The sequence below is a fragment of the Hemiscyllium ocellatum genome, chromosome 24 (assembly GCF_020745735.1).
Source record: "Hemiscyllium ocellatum isolate sHemOce1 chromosome 24, sHemOce1.pat.X.cur, whole genome shotgun sequence".
NCBI lineage: Eukaryota > Metazoa > Chordata > Chondrichthyes > Orectolobiformes > Hemiscylliidae > Hemiscyllium > Hemiscyllium ocellatum.
Window position 1 is genome coordinate 55,155,539 of NC_083424.1, and position 14,838 is coordinate 55,170,376.

The 14,838-nt window shown below is 46.4% G+C and overlaps 1 protein-coding gene across 3 annotated transcripts in view; it reads left to right on the forward strand.

Annotated features, from left to right (window-relative positions):
- The window catches only part of cabin1 (calcineurin binding protein 1), a 519,061-nt gene that overhangs the window by 497,290 nt on the left and 6,933 nt on the right, over positions 1 to 14,838 (forward strand). For all 3 annotated transcript variants that reach the window (XM_060843824.1, XM_060843825.1, XM_060843826.1), the window contains 2 exons: positions 3,109 to 3,285; positions 10,608 to 10,825. In XM_060843824.1, the coding sequence (XP_060699807.1) occupies positions 3,109 to 3,285; positions 10,608 to 10,825 (395 nt within the window). The remainder of the gene's footprint in view (positions 1 to 3,108; positions 3,286 to 10,607; positions 10,826 to 14,838) is intronic.

Sequence of the window (14,838 nt, forward strand, 5' to 3'; positions counted from 1 at the left end):
CGGCATCTCCAAATTATAAAATCATGAGGGGCATGGATAGCATAAATAGACAAGTCTTTTCCCTGGGGTGGGGAAGTCCAGAACTAGAGGGTTTAGGGTGAGAGGGGCAAGATATAAAAGGGACCTAAGGGGCAACTTTTTCACATAGAGAGTGATGAATGTGTGGAATGGCCAGAGGATGTGGTGGAGGCTGGTACAATTGCAGCATTTAAAAGGCATCTGGGTGGGTATATGAATAGGAAGGGTTTGGAGGGATAAAGTCCAGCTGCTGGCAGGTGGGACTAGATTGGGTTGGATGTCTGGTTAGCATGGATGGATTGGACTGAGGAGTCTGTTTCCATGCTGTACATCTCTATGACCGAATGACTCTATAAGAGACCCTTTAGCCCTTCAAACCTGAGCTACCAAAAATAGATTAAAACCTTCACTATCCCACTTCCCTTGCGCTAGGCCAGTAGCCTTGTATGAACACTTGATGTGGCATGAAATTCAAGTACCTTCTAAAGGTTGAGGTGCGGTGCATTTCAGACCCATATAGGGGCACTAATGTCTACAGTACAAACTTCTGTTAGACACCTTCAGTCCAATGCACTGACCATCTAAATGGCAAGTCTTTTTGCACATGACCATGGAGGGGAATATCTTTGAGTGCAGCATATCCAATAATGCTTCACAGTCAGTGAAGTAGTGTTGAAGTGTAATCACCATTGTACTTCAGCAAGTGCAGCAATTAATCTGTGTACAGCAAGCTGTCACAAACAGCATGGACACTGGGGATAGCTCCTCTGCTCTTTTTGAGATCTGTGAAGACAGAAGGGGCCTCAGTTAAACATTTAATTCGAAAGACAGCACCTCCAACAGTGCAACACTCCCTCAGCCTCGCACTGGTGTGTCAGTTTTGATATTAGAGGTTCACTTTCTGGAGTGGGACTGGAACCTGCCACCAGCTGCTTCAGAGATGTGAGTGCTATCTGCTGAGGTGTATCAGACACACCAGAGACATCTCCGAAAATACAAGACCCTATCAGATCAGTGTTTCTTCTCTCTGGGATCTGCAGTGCTTGGTCTTGCTCATTCTCCCTGGACACCGCAATCTGACTATTCCCCATCCCTATCGTCAATTAGGTTTTGAAACAAAGTTAGTGTTGTGTACGTAAATGTAGGGAAGAATGATATACAAGCAACCATGATAAATTGTTAGGTTTATACATGGTGTTGATGTTGTACAGGGCATCGGGAGAATGTTGAAATAGTGCAATGAGACCGTGAACATCCACCTAAATTAGTGGTACAGACAAGGCAAGATTTTTATTTAGCTTGACAAATATAACACTTCAGACAGTGGAGTGCTTCCTCAGTGTAACACTCATGGCTCTGCCGAGGATAAGGATCCAATCCTGAACTGGAAATTGAAACCACAGCCTTCTACCTCAGGAATGATAGTGATTAACTAAACTAAGCTGATGAGCTGAACTTGTCTGTCCGATGACAGCACATGTGTCAGATTGTGGCTCCTCAAAGTGAGACATCCCCATTTGTAAGCATTGGGCCGAGTAATCTGGCATCTGTGTAGCAAGCCTCTTGCGTTCAGCCTCACCGCCAGTGCTCAGAGGGGACATTAATCCTTCTATTCAGCCTCAGTGATCATCCTATATTTCCATGCATTTTATGGACGGTCTAATGACCTTGTTCCTGTGGTACACAGAGCATTGATCTACACTTCCCTGAAGTTTAGGCAGTCAATGCAACACCCAACTGGCTGCTGGCCACTGGATAGGAAAGCAGTAGTTACTGCTGATTACTTGCTTCAGCAGCTGTACAGTGGGGATGTACTGGTCAGCATGCAGCGAGCCACTCACCTCAGTACATTGGAATGACTTGGACCGGAGAATGTTTTACCTGAAACATCTGAAAGGCTGTCATTGCAGAATTGATGTCAGCCTCTGAGTGAGTAGACTGTGAGTTCAAGTTACACTCCAGATTTGAACATGTAGGGCGGCACGGTGGCACAGTGGTTAGCACTGCTGTCTCACAGCGCCAGGGACCTGGGTTCAATTCCCACCTCAGGCGACTGACTGTGTGGAGTTTGCACGTTCTCCCTGTGTCTGCGTGGGTTTCCTCCGGGTGCTCCGGTTTCCTCCCACAGTCCAAAGATGTGAAGGTCAGGTGAATTGGCCATGCTAAATTGCCCATAGTGTTAGGTAAGGGGTATATGTAGGGGTAGGGGTATGGGTGGGTTGCGCTTCGGCGGGTCGGTGTGGACTTGTTGGGCCGAAGGGTCTGTTTCCACACTGTAAGTAATCTAAATGTAATCGAGGCTGGCACTCCCAGTGTGATACTGAGGCTCTTGCAGTGTTATCTGAGATGATGAGATGCGATCTTCAATAATACAAAAACCCAAGCCCCTCCTGCTGTCAGATGGTGTAAAAGATTGCGTCACACAAGGGCAAAGTAAAACAGGAGCGTTTTCCCTTGTATCTTGGCCAGTAATGTTTCCACAACTGACATCACAAAGTCAGATTCTGATAAAAGATCAGCAGCCTGAAATGGGAGACCCTCTCTCCACAGATGCTGCCTGATCTGCTGAGTATTTCCAGCTTTTTCTATTCTTGGTGACCTGGTCATCGTGATATTGCTGTTTGTGAAACCTTGCTAATGCAATTCACAGTACAAGAATACACTGCATTTCTATATGTCCCATCAATACTCCTTGGTTGTTGTCATAGCCCACTGTTAAAAGGAAGTGACATTTTCATCTCAGCACATGCTTCCTATTAAAATTTATATTTTTCTGAACCTTGATCCCAGAGCAATTATCTTGAACCAACAAATCTAACATATGTGATCTTTTCAAACCTGGGGCTGACCTGTGGGAAAGATTTTGTAGCTCTTTAACTCTAGCCTGAAGGTGCAGTGATGCACTGCAGTGAGGAGCTGGGCTAAGGGTCACGCAGAAACATATTGGCCCAGTATTTGTGTGATATAGATGGTAAATTGGTGCATTTCACCCCAAACCCACTGATAACTCCCAATGAGTGAGTGGAAAAGATAAACAAAAACTGATGAACTGGAATCAGATGGATCTGTTCTGTGCACCATATGTTTCAGATGATGATTCTGAAGAGCCTCTCGAAGGGCTGAGTTATCGGCATCAGGAGACCCATCTGTGTCAGCAGATGAAGATGGCGACCGTTGCTTCATCCCATGATTCAACCCATTGGCAAGAAAAGGGCACGTACACTCAGCGAGACGAAGGCTCACATCCTGCACACTGCTCCGGCCATGGTGAGTACCTCCAGCAGCAGATTATGAATGTGAATAACTGACACCCTAACTTTGGGTCTGTGCGCTGGGCCCATAGCCAAGCAGCTTCAGCAGCACAATCCACCCTCAATCCTGCAAAGGTATTGGGAGCTGTCAGACTGTGTCCCAAATTTGAAGGAAATGTGGTAAATTATCTGGGCTAAATATTCTGTATTAACTGCTTACTTGCAGCGTAACATAAAGTGTTGCTGTGGGGATTTACTCTCTCAATCTGACTGAGGTTCAATCTGTTATCCATCCACTGTTATACAGCACAGACCTATGAGATATGGTCTTATACAGTCATTAGTTTAGGTAGGAATTGTGAAACAATGAGTGAAGTAGCTGTTGCAGTATTTTCAGGTTTTTTGTAATTGACTTTTTGTTCTGTGTGTAATCACAGCAATGATACTATCTATTAGTCTATTAAGCAAGTGTAGGAACTGGTGACTGCATGTTGGACAGCACAGGAGCTATGGTAGTACAGTGATTCATATCCAGTGTCTCAGCATCACAGGCAGTAATGAGCTGTGCCAAAGCAAAGTGACACCTCCTTCCCTCCCCTGCATTCTCTTTGCCAGCTTCAACAGCTCATCGTTGGCCTTGCTAATTACGAAAGGATTTGGAGTGAGCAGAGTATTGTAACGTGATGACCTCACCTAACTGGATTCTATTTCTCAAGGCCTGATGTTTTCTTTTTCTCCTTGTCCTGGACATTGTAGTTCAGTAGCTTCAGAATTTGAAATAGCTGGATCTGTTGATTTTGCATTTTCAGTGCGGCGCTGTTCAGCTTGTTACAGCAGAGCATTGTATGGTGCAATGTATACCTCAGTCTTTCCCAGTCCTCCGTTCTCTTCATGGCAGAACTCATCCCCGGTATTCTGGAGTCTGGATCAGACAACTTCCCACCTTCAGTCAGTGGGGCTTTGTGCCCCTTGGTGACCCATGTGATGTCTGATCTAACCAATCTCCTGAACAACCTGCAAAGTTGGCATGATGTGTCCACAGCTGGCAATTGTGGACAATCCAACAGAGTTAGATATCAGATTTAATAGTTGAGAGTGTGCTGCTGGAAAAGCACAGCAGGTCAGGCAGTATCCGAGGAGCAGGAGAGTCGACATTTCGGGCCAGAGCCCCTCCTGCTCCTTGGCTGCTGCCTGACCTGCTGCGCTTTTCCAGCAGCACACTCTCAACCCTGATCTCCAGCATCTGCAGTCCTCACTTTCTCCTATCTGGCTTCATAGGCCTTTTGAAGTTAAAGTTTTCCTTCACCCAACCAAGTTAGTTCTAGGAGGTCCACTAAGGCAGACAGTTGAGTTTCCATGGCCAACAGTTCTTCAAAATAAGATGACACATTAATTATAGATGTTTTCAAAAATAATTCATTTAAATTTGCTGTGTGAAAGCAATATTTAAAATTGTATGAGCTGTTTATTAGAAAAAATCTTCCAGTTACATTTGACCAGTTACTATTGAAAGGTAGTGTTGATTTTATATACTTTGTTTCTGAGTGATAGAAGGCTTAATAAATAAGGGATGATGTGTATATATAGAAGGGAAAGGGGATATACTTGTTCCACACTTGCTCGAAACACTCTGTCTCACTATCAACTGTCCTCAATTCAAGGATGACATCTAGTCAGTTGTGAGAGTTTGTCCTGTGGGTCTTCCTGTAATGATCTCCTGATCTCTGGGTACATGAGGCAGATGTCTCATGGCGGGGAGAGACCTGAAGTACAGGATTTACTCCTTACCCTGCTACAGTTTTGTCTCATTCAAACATTGTGACTCAAAGCGTGGCGCAGTTTGTCCCGTTGTCATAGACCAGTTTCTAAAGAATTAATCGAAAGCACCTCTCAGTCGTTATTGTTCATGTTGCTGCATTGTCAGGGAGCCCTCTGGCCGCCTGGATACAGTTGATTTTGCAGTAGGTTTACTTGAGTGCTTGTAGAAAATGTGAAGAGTCTGATATGGTGACGCAGTGGCTCAGTGGTTAGCACTGCTGCCTCACAACACCAGGAACCCAGGATTGATCCCATCCTCAGGCTGATTGTCTGCATAGAGTTTGCGCATTCTCCCCACATCTGCATGGGTTTCTGTTGGGTGCTCAGGTTTCCACCCACAGTCCAAAGGTGTACAGGTTAGGTGGGTTGGAGAAAGTGAGGACTACAGATGCTGGAGATCAGAACTGAAAAATGTGTTTCTGGAAAAGCAGAGCAGGTCAGGCAGCAGCAAAGGAACAGGAGATTCGACGTTTCAGGCATAAGCCCTTCTGCAGGAAAGGTGGGTTGGCCAGGTTAAATTGCCCAGTGTCTAGGGATATGCAGGTTGGATAGGTTAGTCATGGGAAATGCAGGGTTACATGGATGGGGTGGGTCTGGATGAGTTGACTTTCAGAGAGGATCTGATGGGCCAATTGGCCTGTTTCCACACTGAAAAGACTCTGTAATAAAGGATATAGTGACAGCGCATTTAGAAATACATAATATGATCAAGCAGAGTCAGCATGGCTTCATGAAGGGGAAACCATGCCTGACAAAATCAGAAAATTCCTTGAGGTGGATGTGATACATTGGATTTTCAGATGGCGTTTGATAAGGTGCCCCACATTAGGTTACTTAATAAGATAAGATGAGAGCGGTATATTAGTGTGGACCGAGCACTGGCTAACTAATACAGTAATACAAGGCTGAATGTTAGGGCGGTGGGGAGATCCGTGCTGGAGCCGCGATTGGTTACAATACTTATTACTGACTGTGATGAGGAAGGTGAATGTACTATTGCCAGTGTTCAATCTTTTTGTCCTTTTACATTGATGCTTTTAAACATTAATTATTAAAGTGCCACTCACACTTGTCAGGCCACCTAAAACATTCAAAATAACATTAGTGCTGCAGAAGTATGAATTGTAACTTTCTGTTTGAGTGCCCCATGTGGCCTAAGTAATTAAAGCCATGAACTGCAAAAGCAGATACCATTCCAATAAGCGTGAAATCATAAGCATAATTCCTAGCCGTTTACTTAGGCTGGTGCACCCAGTTCCAATAATATTTACTTGATCTAGTGTTTCCCTGCTACTGTCAGTTTCTCGAAGCTGTGGGTCATCAATTGACTCAGTACCTAGTGGTAGTAACTGAAACAGACATTTATAAAATATGCTTTCATTCTAACATAGAAAAATTCAAACTTGAAATTGAAAATTCTCAATGTTCAGGCTGAACTGAAATAACTCCTACATATCAGATAATATGCGATGTAAAAAAGTCACATTTCTTTAGTGGGACAAGGAGAGCTACAAAAAATGGAAACAATTGGACTGACATTGAACTGCAAGATAACCCAGATTTCTGAACTTCACTTCAATAAGATAGGAAAGGAGTTGGGAGTAGACTTGATAAATGTCGAGATAAAGACAGTCATAAAATATGGTCTAAACCTGGATGATGTACAGCTTGAACAAAATAAATCCACAAAGGCAGTGCAGACTGCGGGCATGGTCTGCCGTTCCCTGTGATATCCGGGCGGGTGCTGAGTCCCGTTCCCTGTGATATCCGGGCGGGCGCTGTGTACCATTCCCTGTGATATCCGGGCGGGTGCTGAGTCCCATTCCCTGTGATATCCGGGTGGGTGCTGATTCCCATTCCCTGTGATATCCGGGTGGGTGCTGATTCCCGTTCCCTGTGATATCCGGGAGGGTGCTGAGTCCCCTTCCCTGAGATATCCGGGCGGGTGCTGATTCCCGTTCCCTGTGATATCCGGGCGGGTGCTGAGACCCGTTCCCTATGATATCCGGGCGGTGCTGATTCCCGTTCCTGTGATATCCAGGCGGGTGCTGATTCCCGTTCCTGTGATATCCAGGCGGGTGCTGATTCCCGTTCCCTGTGATATCCGGGCGGGTGCTGATTCCCGTTCCCTGTGATATCCGGGCGGGTGCTGATTCCCATTCCCTGTGATATCCGGGCGGTGCTGTGTCCCATTCCCTGTGATATCCGGGCGGTGCTGATTCCCGTTCCCTGTGATATCTGGGCGGGTGCTGATTCCCGTTCCCTGTGATATCCGGGCGGGTGCTGATTCCCGTTTCCTATGATATCCGGGTGGGTGCTGATTTTTGTTCCCTGTTATATCCGGGCAGGTGCTGATTCCCGTTCCCTGTGATATCCGGGCAGGTGCTGTGTACCATTCCCTGTGATATCCGGGCGGTGCTGTGTCCCGTTCCCTATGATATCCGGGCGGGTGCTGATTTTTGTTCCCTGTGATATCCGGGCAGGTGCTGATTCCCGTTCCCTGTGATATCCGGGCAGGTGCTGATTCCCATTCCCTGTGATATCCAGGCGGGTGCTGATTCCCGTTCCCTGTGATATCCGGGCAGGTGCTGATTCCCGTTCCCTGTGATATCCCGGCGGGTGCTGATTCCCGTTCCCTGTGATATCCGGGCGGGTGCTGTGTACCATTCCCTGTGATATCCGGGCGGGTGCTGATTCCCATTCCATGTGATATCCAGGCGGGTCCTGATGCCCATTCCCTGTGATATCCGGGCGGGCGCTGATTCCCGTTCCCTGTGATATCCGGGCGGGTGCTGATTCCCGTTCCCTGTGATATCCGGGCGGGTGCTGTGTACCATTCCCTGAGATATCCGGGCGGGTGCTGATTCCCGTTCCCTGTGATATCTGGGCGGGTGCTGTGTACCATTCCCTGAGATATCCGGGCGGGTGCTGAGTCCCGTTCCCTGTGATATCTGGGCGGGTGCTGATTCCCGTTCCCTGTGATATCCGGGCGTGTGCTGATTCCCGTTCCCTGTGATATCCGGGCGGGTGCTGTGTACCATTCCCTGTGATATCCGGGCGAGTGCTGATTCCCGTTCCCTGTGATATCCGGGCGGGTGCTGTGTACCATTCCCTGTGATATATGGACGGGTGCAGATTCCCGTTCCCTGTGATATCCGGGCGGGTGCTGTGTACCATTCCCTGTGATATCCGGGCGGGTGCTGATTCCCGTTCCCTGTGATATCCGGGCGGGTGCTGTGTACCATTCCCTGAGATATCCGGGCGGGTGCTGAGTCCCGTTCCCTGTGATATCCGGGCGGGTGCTGTGTACCATTCCCTGAGATATCCGGGCGGGTGCTGAGTCCCGTTCCCTGTGATATATGGGCGGGTGCTGATTCCCGTTCCCTGTGATATCCGGGCGGATGCTGTGTACCATTCCCTGAGATATCCGGGCGGGTGCTGAGTCCCGTTCCCTGTGATATCCGGGCGGGTGCTGTGTACCATTCCCTGAGATATCCGGGCGGGTGCTGAGTCCCGTTCCCTGTGATATATGGGCGGGTGCTGATTCCCGTTCCCTGTGATATCCGGGCGGGTGCTGATTCCCGTTCCCTGTGATATCCGGGCGGGTGCTGTGTACCATTCCCTGTGATATCCGGGCGGGTGCTGATTCCCGTTCCCTGTGATATCCGGGCGGGTGCTGTGTACCATTCCCTGTGATATCCGGGCGGGTGCTGATTCCCGTTCCCTGTGATATCCGGGCGGGTGCTGTGTACCATTCCCTGAGATATCCGGGCGAGTGCTGATTCCCGTTCCCTGTGATATCCGGGCGGGTGCTGTGTACCGTTCCCTGTGATATCCGGGCGGGTGCTGTGTACCATTCCCTGTGATATATGGGCGGGTGCTGATTCCCGTTCCCTGTGATATCCGGGCGGGTGCTGTGTACCGTTCCCTGTGATATCCGGGCGGGTGCTGAGTCCCGTTCCCTGTGATATCCGGGCGGGTGCTGAGTCCCGTTCCCTGTGGTATCCGGGCGGGTGCTGTGTACCATTCCCTGTGATATCCGGACGGGTGCTGTGTACCATTCCCTGTGATATCCGGGCGGGTGCTGATTCCCGTTCCCTGTGATATCCGGGCAGGTGCTGATTTTTGTTCCCTGTTATATCCAGACGGGTGCTGTGTACCATTCCCTGTGATATCCGGGCGGGTGCTGATTCCCATTCCCTGTGATATTTTCGGGCGGGTGCTGATTCCCATTCCCAGTGATATCCGGGCGGGGTGCTGAGTCCCGTTCTCTGTGATAGTCACACAGGCAGTTTCTGTGGGTCCTGTGATAATACTGGAGCCTTTCTGCTGTGTGGTTATACACATGAACATTGATTGACATTCCCTACAACCTGTACAGATAACTGGTATTATCTCTGATGTGATCTTCCACTGCTAATCCCGACAGCAGTACATTCATTAATAACGCCTTTTAACGTACACAGGGACAGGATTGTTAGTAACAGACACGGAAACTCGTGTTGCTTATTAATGTCGGTTGCCTCTATTGTGCACCTATTTTGAGTTGTGAGCGATGGTGGCTCGGCCAGCTATAATTGCCCAGAATGCTGTTGCCCTGAAGTCCCATATCAGCCAGTCCAGGAGCGGATGGCAGATTTACTTCTCTAAGGGTCATCAGTGTATTTTTTCAACTACTTTTCCTAATCACCTCTTTGGAGATAATATTACACACCTCTGGAGCAGGTGGGGTTTGAACCCGGGTCTCCCAGTTTACCACCACACCACAACAGCCTCTGGTCATCAGTGAGCCAGATCAGTTTTGACCAGAATCAACTGATCAGCGTTACGTATTTATTGAATTCAGGTTTCTCCATCTGCCAAAATGGGAAATGAACATTGACTTGGGGGCTCTGGATTTCTAGCCCGGTGATATTGCCCCTACATTACCCGCCCCTTGCTGTTATCCAGGGCTACTATTCTCTATAACGTTCTTGTTAGGTCACTCGAATTCACTCCCTAATAACAATTGAGGGTCAACTTACTGTAGCAGCTCAAGAAGGCAGCTCAGCACCACTTTCTAAAGGGCAGTTAGGGACAGGGAATACATACAGGACCAGCCAATGATGTCCATGTCCCACGAGTGAATAAAAGAAAATCTATGCAGGCACATGATTCTGTGTACTATCCACAGGTTCACTAATTTTCATAATGCGCCCTGAGTTGCTACCTAGTATAGTCTGAACATTTCTATGGAAGTAAAATTAGTTTCAACTAAATGGCAAAGACTGCTGGGATATAAATCAGTGGTTAGACACAATGGGAGTGAAGGTGCAAATCTAGAAAGGATGTTGCTAAACATTAAAAGTCTGTGTGGACATTTGAACTGATTTTTAAGATGCTGTGTAATTTATTTTGGTTCATAGAATGCAGCGTTGATCAGTTTGGGCTGGGATTTGAACCTGGTTTATTTTGTCGATTGCTGTACTGTGTGAAGGCTGTAATTCCTGCGACTGAATTGATTGTGTTGCTTCTCTGCAGCTTCCAGTTCGATTAGTGAACCCTCCACCATCTCAGTTTCCCAGAGTTGCAAAGCTGACAGCAGTCGAATCAAATCGCGTGTCCCTCCAAACATGCCAAAGCTTTTTATCCCATCATCTTTGGCAAAGTTTCCACCGGAGATAACCGTCACACCGCCGACCCCAACCCTCCTGTCACCAAAAGGTAGTGTGTCTGAGGAAACCAAGCAAAAACTGAAGGTAAGAAATGGTCTGTGACGATTTCCCCATTCCTTGTGTAGTGAGCTATGCCTGTGTTTTTTTTTATTCATGTATGGTCATCACTGCCTGACCAGCCAATATTTATTGCCTGTCCCTAGTTGCCCATGAACTGGGAACATTTCTGAGGGTAGTTGAGAGTCAATCTCAAACATTGCTGTGGGGCTGCAGTCACATGTAGGCCTGACCAGGTAAGGATGGCAGATTCCCTTCCTTGGAGGACATCTGTGAACCAGATGAGTTTTCTCAACAAGCCGCAGTGATTTCGTGGTCATCAGTTGATTGTTAATCCAGGTGTTTTTTCATTTATAAATGAATTCAAATTTCACCATCTGCCATGATGGGATACGAAATCCTGTCCCCAGCTGAGTTTCTGGGTTAAAGGTCTAATGATAACACCGCACTGTCTGTTTGGGGAAACATTTTCAGCTCCTCAAAAATCTCCATACCAGCAACACTCAAGTATGTGTTTAAAATATGGTGCCCACTGTCTGGAAAGGTTAAAAGAAAATTTAATGTACAGTAGCGCCTCGACTTACAAACTTAATCCGTTCCGGGACCCAGTTCGCGAACTGAATCAATTTTTCCCGTTGTTCGGATAGTGGAAGAATGCTTGGACGGCCGTTCACAGCGCCCGCGCCAAAAACGAACTGAATGAGATCACGCGGGGCCCGAGAGCTTTTGCATTCAACAAGTGTGTAGCAAAGCAGAACAATGAAACCACGTGGTCACACACGGGCTTTTTGCATTTGTACCTTCGTTTGTATCTTGAATTTCGTACGTACGTTGAAGCAAAATTTTACGTACAATTCTGTTCATAAACTGATTTGTTCGTGAACAGGGTCGTTCATATGTCGAGGCGCTACTGTACATGTTTAATACATGCATGGACTGCTCTTCCCCTTTAACAGTTCCCAGACTTGCAGTTCCCTTGCACCCACTGCTATTAGAAGATCTAGTGGAGCTATTTGCTGGAGATCTTCATAACAAGGAAGCTTCAGGACAGAATAGACCAGGGAAAAGCTGTTTTAATTGGTTGAAGGATTGAGAATGAGAGAGTACAGAATTAAGGCAGTTGGTAAAAGTGCCAACCAACTTTTGGTGATGCAGAGAAACATTGTTACACAGCGAGTGGTTAGTGTCAGGAATGCAGTGCTCAAGACGTGATGAAATCAGATTTGTTCAAAACTTTGAAGAAAAATTGGATTATTGTCTGAAAAGGTGGAATGTGCCAGGTTGCAGAGAGGAAGCAGCAGGGGAATAGATAAGTTACTCATTCAGAGAGCTAGTACAGACATAGTAGGTCAAATCTTTTAATGATAAATGTAAATAGGACATGTATGTTCCACAGATTTCATTTTGCCAGTAACCACAAAATAAAATTTACATTTAAAATTTTAAAATTCAATCATTTGGTTTGATGCTGGGTCACGACTGATATGCACCCAGAAAACCAGAAGAGCTGCTTGAAGGACGGTCAGTGGGAGATGTCCGAAGTGAGATTCTACAGGCATAGTGTCGATATTTCCCCACCAAACTAAAGGCTGGTACTGCGAAATCTACAGCCTCTGGGTATCCAGAAGCAGACTGGGTAAGATAAAGCAGAAAAATAGAGCTTATCACCATCCCAAGCAAGAAGTATTTTAAGAAGCTTAGGAGTCGTAGAGTCATAGAGATGTACAGCATGGAAATAGACCCTTCGGTCCAACCTGTCCATGCTGACCAGATATCCCAACCCAATCTAGTCCCACCTGCCAGCACCCGGCCCATATCCCTCCAAGCCCTTCCTATTCATATACCCATCCAAATGCCATTTACATGCTGTAATTGTACCAGCCTCCACCACTTCCTCTGGCAGCTCATTCCATACACGTACCACCCTCTGTGTGAAAATGTTGCCCCTTAGGTCTCTTTTATATCTTTCCCTTCTCACCCTAAACCTATGCCCTCTAGTTTTAGACTCCCCCACCCCAGAGAAAAGACCTTGTCTATTTGCCCTAACCATGCCCCTCATAGTTTTATAAACCTTGATAAGGTCACCCCTCAGCCTCCGACGCTCCAGGGAAAACAGCCCCAGCCTATTTAACCTCTCTCTAATTCAAACCCTCCAACCCTGGCAACATCCTTTGAAGTAAAAAAAGGAAATTAGGAACACAAAAGGGAAAGTACAAAAAATATAACAGTTGGTTCTGCTATAACATGCGTTTCTTCAGCAGGCGACTGAGGAATTTAGGCCATGTTTTTGTAGCATGTGAACTTTGCTTACCTGCATTGGCTATGACATGGTTCCAGCCGCATTAGTTTAAATGATGCTGCTATTACTCAATTTTCTTATAATGTGGGATCACATGGAACAGAACTACCTCGTTACATCAGAATGGTTTGTAACAAAATAAAATCAAGGAAAAACCAAAGATGTTCTCTCAGAATGTTGAAAGCAAGAGGATGATGAAGGAAAGGATTGGACCTATCAGAGATGTACATGGTCACTGTCGAGAAACGTAACGTGGGCAGGTTAGTTTAGAATGAGTATTTTGTTTCTGTCTTCACAAAGGATTGGGATGATATAGAGGAGGAGTATGAACTAATAGGTAAATTAACATAATGAGAAGGGAATTGTTGGTGCAACTGACCAGCTTGTAGGTGGATAAATCTGGACTGGGCCAGATAAATCATATCCCAGTCTGTTAAAAGAAGCCAATGAAGAAATGGGGAATGCTTGGAAAATCATTTTTCAATCTTCAGTAGATCAAGGTGAGAAACCAGAGGATTGGAGATAGGTGAACTTTGTACCTTGGATAGATTACCTGAAGTAAGACTATATACTTAGAAAGGTGTAGATTAATCAGGGATAGTCAGCATGGTTTGATAACAGAATATTGTGATTTCCTAACTTAATTCATTCATTAATTTATTTGAAGTTTGAGGAAGGAACAAGGAGGATTGATGAGGTTTGTGCAGTGGATGTTGTCTGTATGGATTTTTAGTCCGGTATTGACAAGGCCCCACATGGTCGGAAAAGTAAAGGCCGTGGGATACAGTGAATTGTAGTGAGCTGGGTCCAAAATGGGTTTAGTGACAGGAAACAGTGGGTGCTAGTGGGGGGGCGCTCACCTGAATGGAAACCAAAGGTGTTCCACCGGGCTCAATGTTTACGGCATATTTTAATGATTTAGAATTGAATGTAGGATCATAATTGGGAAATTTGTAAACGGTATTTGATAGTCAAGAGGAGGATGGCTGATGATTGCAGGATGATATCAATAGTTTGGTTGTCTGAATTTCATTTGTCACTTTTCAACCCAATCTGGAGAAGTGTGGGGTTATTTCTTTAGGGAGGACAAGCAAAGCAAGAGGAACACACAATAACCAGGAGGGTATTGGAGGATGGGGAGGGGGATGGAGAAGTTGAGAGATCTTAGAGTGCATGACCATGGGCCCCTGCTGGGACAGGTAGAGAAACTGTTCATTAAGGCATATGGGATGTTTCCCTTGGTTGGATCATATGGATAAACAATTCCTGTACTATAAGACACTGTAGCTGGGGTTTCCTGTGTGGTTCTGGTCACCACAATACAGGAATGATGTGTTTGCTCCCTAGTGTGTACAGAGGAGATCTGTAAGAATGTTGCTCAGGCTTGAAACTTGCAGCTATGATGAAACATTGGACCGGTGAGGGGTGTTCCCTTACTGAGGATGAGGGGTGACTGAATAGAGGTATGCAAAATATCAAGGGGTTTGGAAACTGTTAACAGGGGAGACCAGTTTACCCCAACAGAAAGGTCAGTGAGGAGGGATGCACATGTTTAAAGTGATTGGTAGAGGGATTAGAGGGAAGGGGCATGAGAATTGTTTTCACGCAGTGGATATCTGAAATTCACGGCCCAGTTCAGTGAGAAACCTGAACTTATTAGGATGGAACCTGAATCTCTGGCTGAAGTCTGCAGGGCTACAAAACAGGTGCTGGACTGTGGGATGAAGATATGTGGCCAGTG